This window comes from Salvia splendens, chromosome 4 (assembly GCF_004379255.2).
Source record: "Salvia splendens isolate huo1 chromosome 4, SspV2, whole genome shotgun sequence".
Lineage (NCBI taxonomy): Eukaryota > Viridiplantae > Streptophyta > Magnoliopsida > Lamiales > Lamiaceae > Salvia > Salvia splendens.
In genome coordinates, this window is record NC_056035.1 from 21,467,212 (window position 1) to 21,491,962 (window position 24,751).

Genomic DNA, 24,751 nt, shown 5'->3' on the forward strand with positions numbered 1-24,751 from the left:
TTCTATTTCGTGTTCGTTTGCTGAAGAAGATGAAGTCGGTTGGTAGTTATAGTCGAGTTTGCTTTAGTTTGTTAGTTGCAGCTTTCTGTCAGTAGCCAGTTAGGGAAATCTGTTTGTTGTTTACTTTTGCATGCCTTGTGTCTAGCTATTTTAGGGAACTCATTTGTTTGACCCAGAAAATTTGGTGAATGATCTAAAGTTAAATTCAGTTTCGAATCATGCATGCATTTATATTTCACGTATTTTCCATTCTCTGGAACCAGTAGATAGAATAGATTAGGTTTAATTTCTCAGGTCTAGTAGTTAAAACTCAACCCTCTCGTTGCATGGCAGCAGCCGAACCTTCCAAAGTTCTCTTAATGCATTCTAACCGTTCCATCCTCGTGGATTCGATCCCGACTTCCCTATACTAGCCAATAGTATAGAGGGTTGGGGTTTTGAAGCGAGGGATTGTTGTGACAACGACTGCATATCCGAAGGTTCCACGATCTCCTAGACCCTGTGCTCTAGTGAATCCTCTGGACCTGGGGGTTTGTAAACCACACGTGCAAACAAAAAAAAATCACTTCGTCCCACACGAGCTTCAAGATTCAATCCTACAATCCAATCCTAAATGGATAATCATGGGAAAATTAAACATAGCTAACCCCTTATGACTAAAATAATCTCACAACTCAATCCTAGATTATATCTGGTATTATTTTATCTATGAAACCAAACACCACCTTACTTTATAGAAAATGTTCAAGCATGTTGAGACCATCTCCAAGGGTACACTAAAACCTAAAATAGGATAGGTATTTAGCTCCAATAGTACTCAAAAACTAATCTCATTTTTGAGTTTTGAGGAAAAAATACATATCTTTAGGTTTACGCTAAACCAAAACCTAAATTTTTTTCAAATTTTGTGAGTAAAAAATGCATCTTTTAAATTTGAATTTAGCGTAAATGATTGGATTAAAATCATATTTGATGTGACATTTACATTAAAATGGGTTTGAATTTTGTGTAAATGGTTGGAGATCTCTGACCGTGCAAAAAAATGGCTAGCTAACTACGCAATTTTCAATGATTCAGACAACTCTAAGGTATGATCGAAAAGTTGCCGGAAATTACGAGGACTAGCCTTACTCGATACAATCCATATTTTTTGTAGTAAGCTTCAATTATAAACGACAAATATTAATTACGAATCAAACAAATGCTCATACATTATACAATTATTCCATCTGTTCCTCCGTAGCGTTTCATTTTCTGCACTTACTTTGGAAAAGTAATACTCCTTTCATCCCTAATAATTCATCACCATTTGACCTAGTACGAGTTTTAAGAAATGTAATAGAAAGTGAGTTGAAAAAGTTACTAGCATGTGGTCCTACTTTTATATATTAATTTTACAATAAAATGTGGGTGTGAATGAGTTAGTGGAATATATGGTCCACTACAAAAAATTGTAAAAGTAAAATGTGACAAATTTTTAGTAACAGACGAAAATGGAAATAAGTGACCAATTTTCAAGGACAAGTGAGTAATAAATAGTGAAAGTAAGAGAGAATAATGTAAAGAATTGTTCTCTACAATATTCTCTCTATTATTTTACTCTTTTTCCACTTTAGCTATTTATTACTCCCTCCGTTTCCAAAAAAATTGACAAAGTTTTATATGGCACGGGTTTTAATGTGTAATTGCTGAAATAAAAGAGAGATAGAAAATGTAGTGGAGTAGTGATAGTGGATTTGTGGGGTCCACGTTATTTGTAGTTCAAAACTTTCCTTATTTAGACTTTGCCTAGTTTTGGGGACGATCCAAACTGGAAAAACTACTCTACTTTTTGGGAGGGAGGGAGTATTATTTTTACAAAAAATATACATAAAATAAAACGTTTATATTGACATGGAAGGTAGGGAGTACAAACGAATCATACAAACAAACCACTCATCAACTATTGATTTTCACATGACTTCTTCGGAGCCACAACTCATACATAACCATGTAAAATGCATCATAATCAACCGGCAAACTATGCCACTGAAAATGATTCTGCACTCTAATCACATTTCCATGCAACCTCAAATATTCACCCGACTTAACCTTTTCTCTAAGAACGTCCTTCATGATCGGAATGTCCGAAGCTGAAAAAACAATCGAGAAACTCTCCCAGTTCAATATGTCCGCATATGGAAGATCATAGTGATCTGCTAAAATTACAGGAACACACCCATAATACAAAGCATCCCCTATTCGAGCTATGTTCACTTCATATCCCTTAGCATGGATGCAGAACTTGCTCCTCACGAGAGACTCCGAGTACGGCGTCTTGAGGCGGTCCGGATGCACTAAAATCTCTGAATCGTTCACCCACGTCTTCACGAGATATTCACGGACCCTTGAATTCATTGTTCCGGCATAGAATGCAAGATTATCTCTGAAACCATCGTAGATAATAACACATCATTGATAAGTGAAAATAGTGGAACTCATGATTTCAGGAAAGATGGTCCAAAAACATAATTTAAATTTGACAAATTTGAGGTCATAAATTACCAGTAACTCTTGAGCGTGTGTTACCTTTTGTTTCAAATTCACAGCTCCCTTTCTCCTATAAAATTAGTCTATTTTTGTTATTTTAGTCTATAGTCCACATCCATTCATAAATTTTTTCCCACAACTCATTATCTCTTTACATCATTTGATTTACAAGTTGTCCCATTAAAGCTCTAGTATCCACTTACTAAACGCAACTACTCACTCCATCTGTCATTATAGTCTCATTTTGCCATTTTTAGAAGTTTGTGATTTAAAGTCTCATTTAGTGGATCCACCATTCAACTAAATCATTATACTCACATTTTATTATAAAACTAATATATAAAAGTAGGATACGTATTCCACTAAACCCATTACACTCACATTCTATTATAAAACCAATATGTAAAAGTGGGATTCGTAACCTACTAACTCATTTTCTCATTTTTATTGATAGAGTCAAACAATTTCTTAAAACATGTACTGAGTAAAAAGGGGACTATAAATGGCGGACCAAGGGAGTAATAGCTCTCCTATCTATTAACACTAGTTCAACTATACTTTTTATTCTCTCTTACTTTATCAATTGTTTATTGAAATCAGATCTCTATATTTGCGGGTGCAAAGAAAGTACAGAAAAATGATATAGTAATTTCTTTCATTTTGATTAGATCAAAAACTTTATCTGTGATAGAGAAGATGTAGAAAATGAAAAATGCATGAAAATATTTGCATTGGATAGCAACTAAACCTGTTCGACGGAGGTTGGATCGGTGGACGATCTCTTCTGGGCCATATCTGCGGTATCGAAGCGTCTTTATGGGAGACGTAGCCAGGCAAGATGTAGCTAGAGGAGCACACCACTTGAATCGCGTTGAGTTTAACTTGGATCGATTTTTCCATGGCGTTTCGCCCCACGGAATGGCAGGCGACATAGAAATGATCTGTGCCGCCTGTCCGGTTCCAGAAGGGGTAGCTTCGGCTGATGTCTTGAACATAGTTATTGACATACGCTTGAATCTCTCCAACGCCTACTCTCTCGTCGTGTCTGAGGCTCACAATAGAGAAAGGGAGGTAGAAGAGGTGCGCTTCGGAGGGATCATTTGTGAGGAAATGGCTCTTGAAGAGGGCTCTCTTGAAATAGGCCTCGCTTGCGTAGTTGCCGTCTGGCTCGGAATCCAGCGGCGGTAGCACGTTTGCGAAGGGGTCATTCTTGTTGTGTGGGTACATGTATATTTTCATGCTCTTATTCATTTCTGTGTAGTCTTCCATGAATAGGCTTCTCTGGTGGAATGCATCGTCATCTTGCATATAAATATCATAATTGATCACTATTTAAGAGCCCGTTTGAGTTTTCGACTCAGCATGGATTTTAAGAAATTGCTCGACTTTGTAGAGAGAAGTAAATAGAGAAAGTGAGCAGAAGTAGGAACCATTTTCAATACTCTCTTTATCCTATTAAAAATGAAACATTTCCCTTTTTTAATTGTCCATAAAAATAAACATTTCCTAAAATGGAAACAATATCATCTATTTTACTTTATTCTCTCCTCACTAATTTCACAAAACAACACTACATAAAATCTCGTGCCGAAAAACAATATTTCATTTCTAACAGGTCGGAGGGAGTATTAGTTTTATAATGGATTGTAAATGTAAAAAGTTAATAGAATGTGAGGTCCGCATACTAAAAGTGGAAAAAAAGTAAATGGTTTCATAAATCTTGGACAACCCAAAACAACAAAATTGCTCTTTAAATGATGGACAGAGTGAGTATTAATTACTATTTTCAATACTCTCTTTATCCTATTAAAAATGAAACATTTCCCTTTTTTAATTGTCCATAAAAATAAACATTTCCTAAAATGGAAACAATATCATCTATTTTACTTTATTCTCTCCTCACTAATTTCACAAAACAACACTACATAAAATCTCGTGCCGAAAAACAATATTTCATTTCTAACAGGTCGGAGGGAGTATTAGTTTTATAATGGATTGTAAATGTAAAAAGTTAATAGAATGTGAGGTCCGCATACTAAAAGTGGAAAAAAAGTAAATGGTTTCATAAATCTTGGACAACCCAAAACAACAAAATTGCTCTTTAAATGATGGACAGAGTGAGTATTAATTACTACCTCCCCCCCCCCCCCCCAAGAGTCTTGTTTTTGCAGTTCCCAAACATCCCTAAATAACAGTCATATTTCACTTTTACCATAAATGGTAAGTATGCCCCACATTCCACCAACTTATTCTATTTATATTTTAGAGTTTATGTCAATTTTGGTCCTAAACATATGACTAAAATACGAATTTGGTTCAAAATATTCACTTTTTGAAAAACAGGTCCATAACAAATGAAAATGTCGCCGAAGTAGTCCTTTTTTACGGTTCTGTCAAAAAACTAACGGCAACGCTAATTGCACAGTGGCATGACCGTTAGTTTTTTGACGGAACCATAAAAAAAAGACCACTCCGACAAGGATATCATTTGTTTTGGATCTGTTTTTAAAAAAATGAATGTTTTGTATCAAATTTGTATTTTGTCATATATTTATGACCGAAAGTGACCTTTACTCAACACACTTTTCTTTACATTTTTTGAAATTCGTGTAAAAGTTAAATAGGACTTCTATTGCATGTGGAACGAATGTTAATTAACTATACTTTGAAAAAACTAAAGCCAGCTAGTATATTGCAAGCAATTGCTAATATAAATTAAGGTAAACAATAATATTTAATTATTTCTTACCATCACGACCTCTTTTCATCGGCAATGGCGGATTGAATGATTCTTGAGAGATGAAAGGGTTGTTGTGCATAACGTGCGACCGCGATTGTTGAAGTGGTAAGATTAGCTTTAGGAGGGTGAATTATGCCTTCTTGATGATGAATGCCATGTTTTGTGCTAGAAAATGATTATAAAACGAAAAATAACGAGCTGGTTATGAGCAGGATGAATAGGCCTCGGACCGAATCTTTCTGCACATGTCGGAACTGCGACAACGACGGAATCGGGAAGCTAGCGGCGGATGCCGCCATGCCCTACTCTATAGAGAGTTTTTTGACAAGTAATTTTGAGATGATTGAGACAGAGAGATTTAGATTGTAGTAGTATGGAATATCAATGCAGGTTTTGTGATACAAGTAGAATGCAAATTGGCTCCTTTATAATTGAATAATGGAACTACTAAATTTTATTTTGATTGAAGTAAGATACTGACATTATAAATGTTGATAATGCGGATTAATAATTACACATTCACAATAGTTTGTGGCATCATTCTACCCAAGCCTTATTAAACGAATATCCTTCTTCGTTTGGGGCGTCAATCTACTGTCCACATGCTTGAAATCATTTGAGCTGTGTGAATAGATTGATCTAATCACTAGGCATGTCACATTTTGAGGCATACTTTGTGATCTTTATATAATCAGTGTTGGGTATTTGATACGAGCCTTCGTATAATTTAGATTTATTAGGGATTTGAATATCTTTTCATATATTTGTTTCTTGTTCATTAAGTAGATATTCTAGCATTATAAATAGATTGGGTGTTATCATTTTAGGAAATCAATCAATGAAAGAAATATTATTTTTCCACAAACAATCGTGAATTGTTCTATCAACCCTAGTCACGCCGCTGCCCGACGGAGGAGCTCCGCGCACAGCCACGAACTAGATCGCCGCCGATCCTACGTAAGGACGCCGGAGAAAGGGATATGACAAAGGGTCGTATCAACTGGTGCTTTCATCCTATGTACTCATGAAACGCTTCAACAACAACGGTAAGTCGGTTTGGGGATCGTCCCGACCCGATGTCTTTTCACGTCGCCAACAGCCGGTTGGATGTCGTGATTTTGGGAATTACAACCGTCGGCCGTTCGACGACGGTGAGATGGAGAACAGACCCGGAGAGGGGTCACACCATGATGATCCGGTTAGCCTTAAACTGGATCGCCTGCTGGATCGCTTGGATAAGCTGATTGCGTGGAGAGACAAGACTGATCGGCGGTTTGAGAACCTGAAACCCGCATGGTCTCGCTATACAGAACCTCCACTGGGATACGAGTACGGAGAGGACTTCGATGATGAAGATTTTCGTCAACAGAAACCTTGGGAAATGGGTTATCGCCAATCTCGTAACCAGTCCAACGGGTACGATCAGTCAGTCGATCGCCCGCCGTCTTGCTGGGACCCACACCAGAGGTTTCAAATTGCGGGGTATGTCAAACCGGAGCGGATCAAAATGCATCCTCCTCGTTTCGCGGGGACAAATGCATCAAATTGGATCTCGAGGGTCCAATCTTACTTCAATCATTTGATGATGCCCGATGCCCAACGATTGCACTACGCGGTCATGTTATTTGATCAACCAGCGGCGGATTGGGTATTCAACTATTTTGCAAATAACGATTTCGTGACGTGGCAGGATTTCTTGGAAGATGTGCTTGATCGTTTTGATCGTCAAGGCCCTAAACCAGTTATGAAGGAGAGGCTACAGTTGAGTACTCCGGCGCAGCAGTCATCGCAACCTTTACCGACGCCGTTTCAGACCCAGGGAGGTCCGGGACGTGCGGTTGATCAGGCAAGACCGCCGAGGGTCCGGGTTTCGCAGGCAGAAAAGGTGGAACGAGCTCGGTTGGGTCTGTGTTATTACTGCCCAGATAAATGGGTGGTGGGTCATGTGTGCAAACAGTGTTTATTGTGTTACGCCGAGGAGGGAGATGAGGGCGTGGCCACTTACGATGAGAAAGTTCCCAACAATGCCGCTCACAATGGGGGCTCTAATCTTGATGTTCCAAACGACGAGGCCATAGAAGAGATCGATAAGACCGACAATATGCCGCTGCAAGGGCTCGTCAGGGTATATGATGAGAAGATTGTCGAAGAGGAGGACACATTGCTAGAAGAGGAGGAGACATTGCTAGAAGATAAAGAGGTGACATTGCTAGAAGATAAAGAGGAGAGTGGTTCTATTGGTAAAGGGGAGAAGATAATCGCATCGTTCAATGTGGCTCAAATGTCATTGATGGATGGTGCGAACTGTGGGTTTAAGAGAGGTGGTGATTGCACTGGTGTAAGGACAATTGCCTATTTCTATGTGGATTTCGTTGATGCCGATGTTCCAAGTATTGTTCATCGTTCGACATCACTCGTCGTCGATGCGCGATTCATCCCTCCGTGCAATGACGCGCCATATTTGAGTGTTCTTGGAGGTGATAAAGGAAGGCATTCAACTGTTCGATATGTGTTTGATCCCGGAGGAGATGCCTCGTCAAAGCTTCTGCGTTCAACACTTTGTTGCTTCGTAGTTTCCACCTTGAGGACAAGGTGGATTTTAACCGGGGGAGAGTTGATACGAGCCTTCGTATAGTTTAGATTTATTAGGGATTTGAATATCTTTTCATATATTTGTTTCTTGTTCATTAAGTAGATATTCTAGCATTATAAATAGATAGGGTGTTATCATTTTAGGAAATCAATCAATGAAAGAAATATTATTTTTCCACAAACAATCGTGAATTGTTCTATCAACCCTAGTCACGCCGCTGCCCGACAGAGGAGCTCCGCGCACAGCCACGAACTAGATCGCCGCCGATCCTACGTAAGGACGCCGGAGAAAGGGATACGACAAAGGGTCGTATCAGTATTACGTACTATGACTTACTGCACCGAGTAGCAACACTACAATCTTTTATCATCCCACAATTTTTAATATCTTCAAAATAGGTATAAATTGAAATTATATTGATAAGGAAATAAATTATATCATAATTAGGATAGATTAGTTAAATTATAGATTATTATTCAATGTTGTAAATGGCAATAATTAATAAGGATATATGTATCACGTGATTTTGATTGAAAAATTATGAAGATTTATAGTGCAATGTTAGAATACATGAATTAAATGGGAAAGTTATAACTTGAACTTAAATATAGTTCCAATACATTTGTCCGTCAATATTTCAATACATTTTTAAATGATGGACTGTATGTGAAAGTCCCAGCTTGAACCCAACATTATAGCTACAATATTTTGACCGCGCCAAATAATCAAGCTTGATTTAGGAAGATAGGATTGAGCAAATCCAATCTCCATTTCCCCTACTTTTAGGCGTTGTTTGATTGGCGAGAAAGTAAAATTGGCAAGGAAAATTATTTATAGGAAAATGAATCCCGAGAATATGATTTCTAATAACTTTACTTTCTCGTGTTTGGAAAATATCAATATTTGAAAGTATATATTTGATTTAATAAATTATTAATTACAAATGATAATATTTATATTATTTTATTTATTATTACGATGGATAGTTTAAATATGGATTATACATCATAATATATAATAATAATAAAAATAATATATTAATAAATAAGATTATTATTATTATTGTTATTATTATTATTATTATTATTATTATCATTATATTTTCCTTGTTTCAGGATTTTGATTACTTTCCCGAGAATCCTTAAAAGTTGTACTAACTTTCCTTGTTTCAGGATTTTGATTACTTTCCCAGTTCGATTAAAAACGGAAACAAACACAGGAATTTAAAATTTAAGGAATCAGATTACTTTCTCAGGTAAAATCCTGGCAACCAAACATGACTATGTTGCATACATTCGATGACAATTGCATTTAACTAAAATAATTAGATGAATTAAAAACTTAGAATTTTAATATAATTTTCAAGATAATTGGCATGATAAGTTTAAACTCCCCAAATATCATCTCCAATGCTCTATCGACTCTTTCACTCCATCTTCAATATTCCTCTGTCCCACAAAATTATACTCTTTTCTTTTTAGTCCGTCCCATAAAAATATACACTTTCCAACTAATTATGGAAAAACTTTTCTCTTTAATAAGGTGAGACTCATTTTCCACTTACAATATTTTAATTAATTTTTATTTCTATCTCATTTATTTTACCAATATGCATTAAAATATATGCATTAAAACTCATATTCAACCAAAAGTTCATATTCTTATGAAACGGATGGAATAGTACATTTCTTAAAATAGAAATATCACTTACTCTACTTTTTCTCACTCTTACTTTATCCTCTCTCCAACTAAACAACACTCTATGTACAATCATGTGCTGAAAATGAAATGTTCCACTTAGATAAGACGGAAGGAGTATAAACTAGTATAAATATAAAATTTTGTAAATAGTTTAAACATCAAAATGTAATTATTTTATAATTATACTTATCTAGTACTACTAATTTTTAAAAATAGTTTAAACTTCTACATCAAATCTATTTTCTCTCTATTTGGATTTTGGGTCTATTAATTTAACCATCTACTCCTACCACTTTTACTCCCTGCTCTTAGGCAAGAGCACAACGCCCACATCCGTGCTCTTCCGCAAGTACAAGCTTAAGGGTCCCACCATTCTATTATTCAATTTAAATAAAAATATTTACACAAAATTAAAATGCATTAAAAATACCCGGAATAATATTACAAATTATAAAAAAATTAAAAATTAAATAATTAAAATACTAAAAATTAAAAATTACATAATTAAAATACTAAAAATTAAAAATTACATAATTAAAATACTAAAAATTAAAAATTACATAATTAAAATACTAAAAATTAAAAATTACATAATTAAAATACTAAAAATTAAAAATTACATAATTAAAATCCTAAAAATTAAAAATTACATAATTAAACACCTAAAAAATAAAAATTACCCCCGTGGATGACTATTCATCCGGCTCTACCGCCAATGTTTTTTGGAGACCCCGTATCATCGCCACATGCGATCGAAGTTGCTCGGGAGTCATAGTTAACCTATCGGCCAAATTAGATTGGGCCAAAATCCCCCTCAACGAGTTGGTGGGGGGTTGAGGTGGCACATAGGGATCGGGGGCGGATGGAGTCGCGGCGCGACGGCGGTTGGCCGCCGCCTTCTTCGTTCCTTGCGGCCGACGTTTCGAACTGCTCTGGCCGGCGTCGGGGCTACCCAAGTTAGCTCCGGCAAATTGGCTAGCCTCATCCTCGGAGCCGGCGTCGGATAGGGATATCGACCTCGACCGTTTGGAGTTGGAGCTAGAGGAGGATGATACGCCTCCCTTATACTTCGGATGCGCCCGCGTCTCCTGCCAAATGTTGAGGTACTTGAACGGCTTGTAGTTCATGGATTGGTAGGTTGCCAAGGCGGAGCTGATGATGTCAAGCTCGCTCCGGCCGCTCCCCGCCGACCGCTCTTCCTGGAGGTAATACCCCTGGAACTTTTGGATTTCTTCGTTGGCTTTGTATATGGCATTGCGCACCATACTCTCGTTGCGCTCGATTGTTCCAGCCGGCCCGTTTTGATTGTACCGGCGACAGATGCGCCACTAATAATGGTCACCGGATTGGTTCGTGCCAACCTCCGGATCTTCGGAGATTGACAAGTACGCTTTGAATAATTGCTCCATCTCCCCCGGAGTGTACGGAGTTCGGACACCACGACTAGGAAGAGGAGGAGTTTGAGAGGGGCCGCTCCCTCCCGCTTTAGGTACGGGTGGTTCGGGTGTCCACCCGTATTGCCCTTCGGGGGCATCTTGGTCGTCGATCGGGTAAGGCCTGTAGCCACCCGGAACTCGCGAACCTTGGGTTTGAGGAGGGGCCGAATATTCCGTTTCCGGACTAGGAAATGGTTGTGAACCGAACCAATCGAGGTTCCAACCGTGGGAGCCGGAGCGGTGATCGCCGGAGCCGGACAGTTTTTTGTTGTGAGTGAAAGAAAGATTGAGAATTGTAAGAATAGAAATGAGAGAATTTAGATGAGAATTGTGTAGTGTGGTGTGAATTTTTGGTGTGGAAGTGGGGGTATTTACAGATGAAAATGTGTATTTTTGGGGAAAAAATTGAAAAATAAATTAAAAGTGAGTAGAAAACGAATATAATTTTTTGGAAAGTGGGAAAATATTTTTTTATTTTTAATCGGATTTTTTAATTAAAATCCGATTTAAAAAAATCAAATTGTTGGCACGGACGTGCTCGATGCATCGCGCAGCGCCGTGTCAGCTGCAAGAGCGCAGCGGCATGCATCTTAGTGAGCTGTATGACACCAACAAGGGTTACCTAATGAATGATACTTGTATTTGTCGAAGCTGATGTCGCTGTACGTGGAGTCAATGATTATTGGATATATGACTCAAAGAAAGAAACTGGCTTTGTTGGACTTAAGAACCAGGGAGCAACTTGTTATATGAATTCTCTGCTCCAAACTTTGTACCACATTCCTTACTTTAGAAAGGTTACCATATGTTCCTGTCACCAATATTATTCCGATATACTATTAACCTGAGAAATCTTGTATCAGGCTGTATATCACATGCCAACAACTGAGAATGATAACCCTACAGGAAGCATACCTTTGGCGTTACAGAGTTTATTTTATAAGCTCCAGTATCATGACACCAGCGTAGCTACAAAAGAATTGACTAAATCATTTGGATGGGACACGTATGATTCTTTTATGCAACATGATGTGCAAGAACTGAACAGAGTTTTGTCTGAAAAGCTTGAACACAAGATGAAGGTACTGAATCTACTGATGTCTGACAACATGAGATCTTTTATGTGTATCTATCTTTTTATGTTAATAAAGTAAGTGGTGATGTTATATTATCTCTTGTACTGGTACAGGGAACTGTTGTGGAAGGAACTATACAAAAATTGTTTGAAGGAAACCATATGAATTACATAGAGTGCATCAACGTAGATTTCAAGTCTACTGGAAAAGAATCATTTTATGGTATTGGTGCTTTCTTATACAGCTGCACTTTCCTGGCATTCTGATGTTGAATCAGGGATTTATAACTCGTGTTCTTGTGGCAGACCTTCAGCTTGATGTAAAAGGTTGTAAGGATGTTTATGCTTCATTTGACAAGTATGTAGAAGTCGAACGTCTCGAGGGAGATAACAAATATCATGCCGAAGGAGATGGTATGCAGGTATGCTGCTGCAATAGCAGATAATGGTGTATATTTGAGACTATTAGCTTAACTTAATTGTTGATTTAAGGAAATCTACGTAACTTCCTTGCCCCTAAGAAAACTCGTGTATGTCAATATCTCTGATTTTTCCTCGTTGATTGATTAATTTATTTGTGTAACATTAGAACTCATTATTCATTCTCCTTGGCTGAAAATATATTTTGTCCTTAGGATGCAAAGAAGGGTGTCTTGTTCATTGACTTCCCTCCAGTTCTCCAGCTTCAGTTAAAGCGTTTTGAATATGATTTTATGAAGGATACAATGGTTAAGGTGAGTTGTTGAAATATTGATCATTGTGTATTTGTTTCTTAATGTTTGATTATCTTTATCTTGTTTCTTTATGTACATTCTGGTTAGCATCTTGGGTATATGATCAATCATCGGCTTAACTGTTTGATCTTAGCTTGGAGTTATAAATGTATCATTCTATTCTTATATTTACTTATTTAAATAGAGTTTTCCTGTACTTTGACCTGTGAATCTGGTTTTTGAAATAAATACTCCCTCCGTCCCACTTTAGGAGCCCAAGTTTACCATTTTTTGGTATCCCACTTTAGGAGTCCCGGTTGGAATAGCAGTCTAGCACTACTTGTTTTCTCATTTCTTGTTTTATTGAGTAGGATTGGAATACAAAGTTTCATACATTGAGAAATTGATCTTAACTAACAGAGGACGTGGGAGAGAGAATATCATTAATGTCAAATAAGAATTGTTGTCACATGTTTGCCTATAAGACGTTGTATAATAAGTTGGTGCAATGATATTCAATCCTCTTACGCTAGGTTAATCGTTATATTTTTATTTCTAACTATCCATTCCATTAGTTCCATAAATGCGACAATTTAATGATTGTTTGTCCTTCATTAACTTGGTGATGCGAAATTCATAATTTTTAGGTCATCCCCTTCTGTTTGGATGCAGTAACTCTTTGTGGGCCTTTGTTATGCATCTCAAGAATAATGAGTGATGCTTTAAAGTGTATGTTACGATCTCTCGTCGTAACCTCCCTATCTTAGCTCAACTCCACCGAGATTCCGCGATATCCGCAATCACAACACACGAATGATCAAGGAATGAACGTTTTATTGAATCACAAACGAAGAGTTACACAATATGAATGAACAACGAAGAGGAACTCTAGATCCACGACCTAAGTTCCGAGCTTACAGCTCAACAACACAATATCAACGCTAAAAACAAAAGGAAGAGTAGCTAAGCTTATTTATACTCCGTTTCCTAGCTCGAGCTAGCTCATGCCGCCTCCTAGCTTAGTATCCTCCACGTAGGACCCTTCTCATTGGCTGTTAATACGTCATTGCCTTCTTCTCATTGGTCGAGACCTCTTAACTAATGCCACGTCACCGCGCTCTCACTATATATCGCATGCATGTTCGCTAATGTTGCATGCATGTAAGCTAATCACGGTTTATACTCATGCATGCAACAATGCTCCCCTCTTAAGGTTCCTTTTCCACAAGGAACCATGGAAATCTGGCTTTAATCACCTCCGCAAACTCCCATGAAGCATCTGCCGGCGATTTTCCCTCCCAATGGATGAGCCATTTAGTAGCCGCTTGATTCTGTCTCTTAACCATTTTTCTATCGAGTATCGCCTGAGGAATAGCGTCATTTAAGTGAGATATCTCTGGTAGATCAGTTACGGGGCCTGTTGGAGGAGAAGCTGGTTTCAACAATGATACATGAAACACATTGTGAATTGTAGCCGAGGCTGGTAGATTGAGTTTATAAGCTACTGCACCAATCTTATCCAATATCTGATATGGACCAAAGTATTTGGGCTCAAATTTGTGGTGTTTTCCTCGGATGGATCTCTGCCTATACTCTCTCAATTTCAACCAAACCCACTCCCCTATCTCAAACTCCTTATCACTTCTGTGTTTGTCCGCTTGTTTCTTCATTCTGTCAGCCGCTTTCTGGACATTTCGTTTAAGTATAGCAAGCATCTCTTCTCTGTCTCTGAGAGCAAGATCGACTGCTTCAATATTGGAATCACCCGGTAAGTAAGGAACATGTAAAGGAGGTGTAAAGCCATATAGAGCTTCAAAAGGAGTCATTCTAATACTCGAGTGATAAGTAGTATTGTACCAGTATTCAGCCAAACTCAACCAATGGAACCAAGTATGCGGTTTCTCTCCCATAGCACAACGTAAATAGCATTGTAAACTTCGGTTGACTATTTCAGTTTGCCCATCCGTTTCTGGGTGATAAGTCGTGGAATACAACAACTCAACCCCTAACAAGCTCATGAATTCTTTCCAGAAGCTCCCCACAAAGATAGCTCCTCTATCACTCACAATCTTAACTGGCATTCCATGCAATTTAAACACAGAATCCATAAACACCTCAGCTACTTTCTTTGTTGTAAATGGGTGTGAAAGAGCCATAAAATGTGCATATTTACTTAGCCTATCCACCACCACAAATATAGTGTCATAACCTTGAGAGCTCGGCAAAGCTTCAACAAAATCCATTGAGATATCTGTATAAATTGCAGTAGGTATTGGGAGAGGCTGTAATAATCCAGATGGAGAAGTATTACCCGGCTTGTATTTTTGGCAAGTAACACATAGTCGCACAAACTCTCTGACATCTTTTCTCAGTTTCGGCCAATATAACAGGGCAGCTATCCTCTTGTAAGTTCCCAATACTCCTGAATGACCAGCCAAAGCAGATCCATGGAAGGTAGATAAGATCTGAGCCTTAAGTAACACATCATTTCCCACCACCAGCTTGCCTTTTCTTCTCAGTTCTTCCCTCTCCCAACTAAATTTTGGATGAGACTCTGTATTCTGCTTTTTTCTTCCAAAATTTTCTGGATCAGAGTGTCTTTTTTCCATGATTCCTTAACTTTTGCAATTAACTCAAGAGGAATCACAAAGGAGGTTAGAGCATAAGTCATCACTTCTGGAACTCTAGACAAAGCATCAGCCACTGAATTCTCAATGCCTTTCTTGTATCTAATTTCATAATCAAATTGCATTAGCTTGGTCATCCAAGCTTGTTGAGTAGGTGTAGTCAGCTTCTGATCCATCAAATATTTCAAGCTCTGATGATCAGTCAGAATGATGAACTTCTTGCCTTGCAAATAATGATACCACTTCTTCACAGCCATTAAAATAGCCAACAATTCCTTCTCATATACTGATAAAGTCTGATATTTAGGAGATAGGGACTTACTAATGAAGGCTATGGGATGCTTATCTTGCATTAGCACAGCTCCAATTCCAAATCCTGAAGCATCAGTCTCTATAACGAACTCTTTAGTAAAATCTGGCAAGGCCAACACAGGAGCTGTTATCATAGCCATTTTCAGTTTTTCAAAAGCTTCTTGTGCTTCATTTGTCCACTTGAATATATTGCCCTTAATCACCTCTATCAGTGGTCTAGCTATCACTCCATAATGATGCACAAATCTCCTGTAATAGCCAGTTAAGCCAAGGAAGCTTCTCACTTGTTTGACAGTCTTAGGCTGAGGCCAATGTTTCACTGCTTCTATTTTTCCTTCATCAGTTGAGACCCCTTCATGAGATATAACATGACCGAGATACTCCACTTTCTTACACCCAAAAGTACACTTGCTCCTTTTAGCTAATAAGCTATGCTCTTTCATCAATTCCAGAACTACTCTCAAGTGTTGCTCATGGGCCTCTTGGTTGCTGCTGTAGACTAGAATATCATCAAAGAATACCAGTATAAATTTCCTCAAATAACTCTTGAAAATTGTGTTCATTAAATTCTGAAATGTTGCTGGAGCATTTGTCAAACCAAATGGCATGACTAAAAACTCATAGTGCCCGGAGTGAGTTTTAAAAGCAGTCTTGTGGACATCCTCCGGTCTCATCCTTACTTGCCAGTAACCTGACCTTAAATCAATCTTTGAGAACCAAGCAGCCTTACCCAATTCATCTAGCAACTCCTCAATAACAGGTATAGGGTACTTGTCTTTGACCGTGATAGCATTCAATGCTCTATAATCCACACACATTCTCCAAGTAGAGTCCTTCTTTTTAACCAACACAATGGAACTTGCAAAAGGGCTCTCACTATGTCGAATAACTCCAGCCTTAAGCATATCTTCAATCATAGCCTCAATAACATTTTTCTGATGTGCAACATATTTATAAGGTCTCATGTTGATGGCATCTGCTCCCTCTTTTAAAATAATTTTGTGATCCAGTTCTCTCTGTGGAGGTAGTGTTTTCGGCTCCTCAAATATTTCAGCAAACTCTTTAAGCATCATATTAAGCTTTGGCCAAATTTCCTCAACACTAAGCTCATAACATAAATCTGTCTCCAACTCAACAGCAGGTATCCACTGACTGAGTTTTCTCTCATTAACATCAGCTTCATCTGGATTCATTATGTGTAGAAAATTCAATTGCTCAACCTTAGGTGACCATCTCTCACCTTGTAGCTTCACTTTCTCTCCATTCAACTTGAAAACCATACTGAGATTGTTAAAATTCCACTTAATCTCACCCAAAGTGGATAACCATTCTCCACCCAATATCAGATCATAAGTCTCCAGAGTAATAAGATAGACTTCACTCTGAAATCTGGATCCTTGCATCTCCCATTCCAACCTATTGCATTTTTGGGTGCATTGCAGAATCTGCCCATTAGCTACTTCCACAGCTTTTGAATTAACAGGAAGTAGTTCACAATTGATTTTTCTAGCCACTTTCGAGCTTAAAAAATTGTGAGTGCTACCAGTATCTATCAATATTCTCAAGATCTTACCCTGACATTTCCCTCTAATCCTCATTACTTGAGGTCCATCCTTTCCCCACACAGCATGTAAGGAGAGCTGCAGACCAGATTTCTCATCTTCTTCTTCGTCCTCACTCACTTCCTGCACCTCATTACTTCCCACTTCTCCTACCTCAAGCAGCTGCACAACATATGATCTTCTCTTACTACACTGGTGGTTTGGAGTGAATTTCTCCGTGCACCAGAAACACTCTTTTCTTGCCCTTTTTTCATCCATTTCTTTTGGAGTCAAATTAGTACTAGCTCTAACACCATTCGGTCTACCAACCTCCTTGTTACTTCCATTCCAGTTATTCAAAACTCCAACCTTATTAGTAGCAGTCACAGCCAAAGGTTTGCTATTAGAATAGTAGCTACTGCTCGCTTGAACATGGCTCTGACTAACCTTTGTTTTAACACCTAGAGCTCTCACAGTCAACTCTTGTAGTTTAGCTAAAGAGTAAGCCTCAGATAATGCCTTAGGTCTAAACATACGCACAGGCATTTGTAGTTCATCAATTAATCCAGATAAGAAGAAGCTCAAAGCTTGATCCTCTCTAATTCCAGCTCTAGGATATAATTCATCAAAGGTATCCATGTAATTTTGTAGCGTACCTGTTTGTTTGAGGTTCCTGAGGTCAGCTAATGGATCCTCATATGCGTGAGCACCAAAGCGAGCGGCCAAGGATGAGCTATAGCTCGACCAATCCGCGTACGCCATATCTCCATGTAAGCTTTCAAAACCTCGATGCCACTGCGAAGCCTTCCCTTCTAGATGAATTGCAGCCACTCTAACCTTATCCTCTTCAGGTACCTTAGCCACTTGGAAAAAGTACTCAGCTCTCATCATCCACCCTTCAAAACCGTCTCCATCGAATTTAGGAAATTCATATCGCGTCGATCTTCCTCCATTTTCATACCTATTCCAACCAGTCTCCATTTCATTATTTTTCTGATTCTGCAAATTAAGCGCAGCAATTGTTTGCGACATCTCCATCATCTCGGCCTTATGCTCTTCTCGCATCTCTTGCAATTTCTGCTCCATCGCCTCCAACATTTTCTTCTCCATTTCCGCACCTCGAGTAACCGTTCCGACGTCCGGAGATCGATTGCTCTGATACCAATTGTTACGATCTCTCGTCGTAACCTCCCTATCTTAGCTCAACTCCACCGAGATTCCGCGATATCCGCAATCACAACACACGAATGATCAAGGAATGAACGTTTTATTGAATCACAAACGAAGAGTTACACAATATGAATGAACAACGAAGAGGAACTCTAGATCCACGACCTAAGTTCCGAGCTTACAGCTCAACAACACAATATCAACGCTAAAAACAAAAGGAAGAGTAGCTAAGCTTATTTATACTCCGTTTCCTAGCTCGAGCTAGCTCATGCCGCCTCCTAGCTTAGTATCCTCCACGTAGGACCCTTCTCATTGGCTGTTAATACGTCATTGCCTTCTTCTCATTGGTCGAGACCTCTTAACTAATGCCACGTCACCGCGCTCTCACTATATATCGCATGCATGTTCGCTAATGTTGCATGCATGTAAGCTAATCACGGTTTATACTCATGCATGCAACAGTGTATAGTATTGGATTTTAGTTGATAAATTTTGATGAAGATGGCTCAATGTTGTTTTCTCCTTATATTTAAGATGAGAAATTTGTGGCAGATCTGGTGTAATTAGTTTTGCTCATTTTATTTGCATAAACCAATGTGCTTCAGTACTGTTCTGGGATACCTCATCGCATTCCTTTTACGTAATTGATTTCCTAGTATCTCATCATGAAAAAATAAGTACTTTTCCCTCAAATACTACTAACCTTTTCTTGTTCTTCTCTGCTTCTTTTCTATGACAGTGTTTTAGTTCACAGCGGTGGGGTGCAAGGTGGACACTATTATGCTTTTATCAGACCAAAATTTTCTGACCTGTGGTATGTTTTTTATTTCTGCAGAATCCCAACCCCTGATGATCCTGCATATCAACTAACGCATATTTTACTTTTTTTCAGTGAGGAGACACACATATTTCGAAGTTCCATAGTTTTAGTTTTTATAATGATTCGAATATTTTACCACGCATGGGCAGATGTAGTTAATAATGGTTGCTTAATCAATTTGATTTCATCTGAAAAGCACCTGAAACTTCATCTTTCCTGAGTTAGGACTCACTTCTCAGGTATAAGTTTGATGATGAGAGGGTCACGAAAGAAGACATGGAGAGGGCACTAGAGGAGCAGTATGGCGGCGAGGAAGAGGTGATTTTTCCTCATGGTTCTGTGCCTTTACGACCTTTTAAATGTGTGCTTATGTTCCCTATATTGACAGTTCCCACAGACAAATCCTGGCTACAACAATACTCCATTCAAATTTACAAAATGCTCAAATGCATACATGCTTGTGTATATACGAGTGAGCGACAAGGATAAGATTATGTGTGATGTGGATGAGAAGGATATTGCAGAACATCTCCGGGTGATAAAGCAATGCTTTAGTGTTTTGGTATTACTGTTATCAACAGAGTGTTTTCATGAACCATCACTTGCTTACTCATTCCAGATAAGACTGAAAAAAGAAGAAGAAGAAGAAGAAAAGGAAGACAAGAGAAGATACAAAGCACAAGCCCAACTTTACACCATTATTAAGGTTTTCATGGCGTTCTGCATTCTCAATTAAATGGGCTGCTGAAGCCATTTATTAATATTTTCAGGTTGCTCGAGATGAGGATTTAAAAGAAGAGATAGGAAAGCATGCATATTTTGATCTTGTAGATCATGATAAAGTCCGTAACTTCCGTATCCAGAAGCAGATGCGTTTTAATATCTTCAAGGTATCTTATTTCCTCATCCTTAATGTGGAAAAAAGCACAAAACTAGCCTAGCCCTCTATGTTACTATTAAAAGTTCGTTATTAGACTCTATTTTTTCAATAAGATGCCTTTTGAGTGAAAATTGTTGCAATGCATGTTTCCGGAAACAAAGTATATGTCTGAATAAAATACAGGAAACAGTACTATTCTAGTATTCTTGAGACTTGTATCATGTAATGGTCTTTTTTGGTTATTGCCATCGGTTAAGTGGATTTTGTGGTTTCTTATGAAGGATGAAGTTGCGAAAGAGTTTGGTATTCCAGTTCAATTTCAGCGCTTCTGGATGTGGGCGAAAAGGCAGAACCACACTTACCGCCCAAACCGACCATTGACACCCCAGGAGGAGGCTCAAACTGTAAGCATTTCGTTCTGACAAAGCAAAACTAAAATTTGAGCCTTTCTCTTGGCTGGTTTCTGTCCACATCCATAAATGATGGTACCGAATTTGCGTAACCAGGACCACCCAATGTCTCATTTGGTTTCTAACTCGGTTGATTTTGGCTTTGACTTGCTGAATCTTAATCTAAGCTTACGTTCACAATGTCTACAAGATGTTTATGGCCCTTTCATTTTGCCTATTACGTATCTAGTTTGCTTTATCTAGTAAAGCGCACGGTGCAGAGTTGAAATTATTTCTGGAAGTAGAGTTTGGACTGGTATTTCTGTGATATTTTTGTTAGATCTTTTATAGAAGTGGCTATTGCAGGATTTTTGTTATTTTTGTCTCAACTCTCTTTGTGCTTAATGTATAGGATTTACAATCAATTCCTCTACCAGAAATAACTAAGGATGACATTCTCCTCTTCTTTAAGCTTTATGATCCCGAAAAAGAAGTATCATCTTTGTCCTTTCTTTTATTTCAATCAGCTGCCATTATATAAATCAAAATTTTACAGCTACGCTGGGAGGCTTATTGTCAAGGGCACAGCAAAGCCCATTGAAATCCTATCAAAGTTAAATGAAATGGCTGGATTTGCCCCTGATGAAGAAATTGAACTTTTTGAGGTTTCTCTGCCATAAAATTACAGAACACTTAGAACTTCTTTTGACAATTTGACATTACATTGTCATGTTTCTGCTAAATCTACAGGAAATAAAATTTGAGCCATGTGTAATGTGCGAATGCCTTCATAAAAGAGCTTCATTTTTGTCCAGTCAGGTTTACTATTTAATTTTAATTTATTACTATATGTTTATATTAATCATTTTCATGCTCTGTTTTGTACTTATTCACCGCTCCCCCTATTGGCTCCTAAGATCGAAAATGGGGATATTATTTGCTTCCAGAAACGACCTTCGGATAAACTGTATAACAAAATGCGTTTCCCCGATGTTCCTACGTACTTGGAGTATGTGAAAAATCGCCAGGTGAGCTCCTACTTCAGGTTGCTTAATACGCCTTCTTGGCACTGGCAGTGAATTAGCAAATTGTAAGTTATTCTATTGCCTGGCTTGTGGTTATCTTTCTGAACACTTATGGTGAACATTGTTTATATTAGAGTTATTATTTGTTTCTTTTAGTAATAGTTGGCTGTATGCTACTTTATGAAGTTTATTCTTTCTGTTTGGATGTGGAGAGCAACTTTCCTTCAACCATTATTTGTTCCTCTGCAGGTTGTGCATGTTCGAGCCTTGGAGAGGCCCAGGGAAGATGCATTTTGCCTAGAATTGTGAGTAAGGTTATATGGGCATCACATTGACCATTGAGGACTCTGATTTTCAAGTACCATTATTTTGTATTCTCTATATTCTGGAGGATTTGTTTGTGAGCATCTGGCTTGAACCTACAGAGCGAAGAATCACACATATGATGATGTCGTGGAAAAAATTGCCCAGCAACTTGGCTTGGAGGATCCATCCAAAATTAGGCTTACTCCTCACAATTGCTATTCTCAGCAACCAAAGCCAAATCCGATCAAATATAGATCAGTTGATCATCTGCAAGACATGCTTATGCACCACAACCAGGTAGTGCTGTGAAGTATCTGTCCCTATTTTTAATTTAGTTTCTTTGGGTTTGTTTCCTTTTTTCATTATAAGGAATAAAGAAGGAAGCATGAATGTAAGTAGTTGATTAATGATTTATGTGGACCTCTTGAAATAGATCTCCGATATATTGTATTATGAAGTGCTGGATATTCCGCTTCCAGAGTTGCAGTGTATAAAGAATTTGAATGTCGCCTTCCATCATGTTACAAAAGATGAGGTGATGATATTTCTGGGCATTACGTTTTATTGAAATTTTTAGCTTAAGACGGATGACATCATCATAGTATGCGTGCATTTCCTTTCTCAGGCTGCTGTTGTCAATATTAGGTTGCCAAAGCAAAGCACTGTTGGGGATGTTCTCGATGAGATCAAGAAAAAGGTTCTTCCTATGTTCTGCTCTTGGCCATAGTCTTTATGTTTAACTCATTGCATCTTCAAATGATTTATTTGTCGAACTTCTCTTTATTTTTATTATGTCCTTTATAATTCTTTTGCATCTTATCGTAGGTAGAATTGTCTCAACCAAATGCTGAGCTTAGGTTACTTGAAGTTTTCTATCATAAAATTTACAAGGTAATGATCTTGGCTCAAACATGTCTTTTGTTCCTGATATGTTTGCTGAAGCCTTGGTCATTTATTGTATGTTGGGTCATTTCTGGCTGTACTTGGATGCTATATAATCTCAGTAACCGTTATGATCTGGCATATTGTTGCTTGACTAGATGGCATGAAGTGGATGCCACAAATAATTTCAAACAAATTCTGATCCCATGTTCATCTAAATATGTACCACACAGGATAATCCTAACCTCCCTTGATTTTGCAGATTTTCCCCATCCTTGAAAAAATTGAGAACATAAATGACCAGTATTGGACGATGCGCGCTGAGGAGGTGAATTCTATTTCCTAAGCCTTATCTCGCTCTCATCATTGTGGACAAATCATATTGACAGTTCAGCTATATTACCTGATCCCTCTTCACCCTTAGAACTAATGTGTGATACATCTAATGAACAACATTTTGGGCCCTATATTTATACTGTCCTGTTTTATCTTAGATTCCGGAAGAAGAAAAGAATCTTGGGCGCAACGATCACTTGATTCATGTTCACCATTTTACAAAGGAGGTTTCCCAGAATCAAATGGTATTTCAGCCTTTTCTGAACTTTAGATTTGCAAGTAGATATGAGATAAGTTATAGCTACTTATGCAATGCTTGCATTTTTCCCTGAACAGCAAGTACAGAATTTCGGGGACCCATTCTTATTGGTTATTCATAAAGATGAAACATTAGCAGATGTTAAACTCCGCATTCAAAAGAAATTGCAGGTCCCAGATGAAGAGTTTTCTAAGGCATGTAAATTGAATGCCATTACCTTGATACATTCTGTTTAACTCTTGTGGATAATCTTCCCTTCTGATCATTAATTTTCATTATTTGGAAAAATGTACAGTGGAAGTTCGCATTGGGATGTCCAGAGTATCTTGAGGACTCTAACGTTGTCTCCAGTCGTTTCCTGGTCCAGGTAAAACTATGCCCCCCCCCCCCTGGCATTGTGATAATTTAGTAAATAAGCTTTTGATGGAATTCCAGTTGAAACTGGTGAGGTTCTTTTGTCTTTTTCGCAGAGAAGAGAAGTGTACGGTGTTTGGAAGCAGTACCTTGGGCTAGAGCACTCTGTTACTACACCTAAAAGGGCATATACTATTGTGAACCAGGTGAGTCAGCAGTTTTCCATCTTTTAATCTTGTGTTATTCTACTTCTACTGACCGCTTGTCTTTTTCGAAGAGAAGAGAAGTTTACGGTGTTTGGTAGGCTCAGGGTAATTTTCTGGATAGAGGCAGTAGATATTGCGTTTTGTGTTCCGGTCACCAGATTCCCCTGCAGTAGGCGAGAATTATAACATTGCCTGAGCCTCCGATACCCGTGAAAGATCGTTCATAACAGGATTTTGGCTGAATAGGGTCGGGTCGGGTCGGGTCGGGTCGGTAAAGTGAGTATAGATAGTAGTACTCTGTGTTTCTTAATCTTATGTCATTTTTTCTGTTCATCCCAAATTTTATATCCAGGGAATGTGGTGGTAAATAATCATTTCTCTTATTTTTGAAATAGATATTTCTAGCCATTACTTTTCGAATAGATATTTATATGTTGCCATGCGATTTTCAATATCTCATGTGTGTGTGTATGTATGTATATATATGTTGATGGATTGCCTCGCACTAGTCAATAGTGTGCTAGCAAAGCTCAATGAACCTTGTGACTTTGCCGTGATTCTCAAAATTACGAAGATCAAATTTTCCCAACATCGTGAGATTTCACTTTTTAGCTTATCAAATTCTAACATTATTATTTTTATTTACTCTAGTCTAACTTCACATATTATGTGTACACATAAGTTAATAGTTTAGTCATTCTATATTAGTCAGTTGGTAAGTCATTAGTTTATTTTAAATGAAGTGATTCATACATAATTCTCTTTATTGCGATAGTTGAGGAAAAAATTGAGCCATTTTCAATTCAAATTTCATGTCTTATAATCATATTGTTTCCTCTATGGATTTCATTCCCAAA

The 24,751-nt window shown here is 38.0% G+C and overlaps 2 protein-coding genes and 1 pseudogene across 2 annotated transcripts; 2 read left to right on the plus strand and 1 right to left on the minus strand.

The window, feature by feature from the left end:
* Window positions 1-1,938: 1,938 nt before the first annotated feature.
* Window positions 1,939-5,348, minus strand: LOC121800818 (probable glycosyltransferase At5g03795). Its single transcript, XM_042200322.1, has 3 exons — window positions 5,279-5,348; window positions 3,278-3,857; window positions 1,939-2,425 (listed from the first exon to the last, which is right to left on the minus strand). The coding sequence occupies exons 1-3, from the start codon at window positions 5,346-5,348 to the stop codon at window positions 1,939-1,941; spliced, it is 1,137 nt and encodes a 378-aa protein (XP_042056256.1).
* A 6,192-nt stretch (window positions 5,349-11,540) lies between these two features.
* Window positions 11,541-13,194, plus strand: LOC121800819 (annotated as a pseudogene).
* A 3,005-nt stretch (window positions 13,195-16,199) lies between these two features.
* LOC121800820 (ubiquitin C-terminal hydrolase 12-like) lies at window positions 16,200-24,265 on the plus strand. The gene is made up of 21 exons (XM_042200323.1): window positions 16,200-16,203; window positions 16,376-16,412; window positions 19,497-19,575; window positions 19,646-19,792; window positions 19,877-19,963; window positions 20,028-20,147; window positions 20,419-20,541; window positions 20,777-20,842; window positions 21,277-21,345; window positions 21,444-21,554; window positions 21,801-21,856; window positions 21,977-22,154; window positions 22,291-22,392; window positions 22,483-22,554; window positions 22,683-22,748; window positions 23,002-23,067; window positions 23,234-23,320; window positions 23,412-23,528; window positions 23,630-23,701; window positions 23,805-23,894; window positions 23,999-24,265. The coding sequence occupies exons 1-21, from the start codon at window positions 16,200-16,202 to the stop codon at window positions 24,065-24,067; spliced, it is 1,818 nt and encodes a 605-aa protein (XP_042056257.1). The 3' UTR covers window positions 24,068-24,265.
* The last annotated feature ends 486 nt before the right edge of the window (window positions 24,266-24,751 follow it).

Bases quoted from the DNA above. Each gene is read 5' to 3' on its own strand.
- LOC121800818 (XM_042200322.1), bottom strand. From the start codon at position 5,348: ATGCACAACAACCCTTTCATCTCTCAAGAATCATTCAATCCGCCATTG. The intron at 3,858-5,278 runs GTAAGAAATAAT...GCTCTTAAATAG, and splicing joins GATGAAAAGAGGTCGTGATG to TGATCAATTATGATATTTAT. The intron at 2,426-3,277 runs GTTTAGTTGCTA...CGATGGTTTCAG, and splicing joins ATCCAACCTCCGTCGAACAG to AGATAATCTTGCATTCTATG.
- LOC121800820 (XM_042200323.1), top strand. The intron at 22,393-22,482 runs GTGATGATATTT...TTCCTTTCTCAG, and splicing joins ATCATGTTACAAAAGATGAG to GCTGCTGTTGTCAATATTAG. The intron at 22,555-22,682 runs GTTCTTCCTATG...ATCTTATCGTAG, and splicing joins TCGATGAGATCAAGAAAAAG to GTAGAATTGTCTCAACCAAA.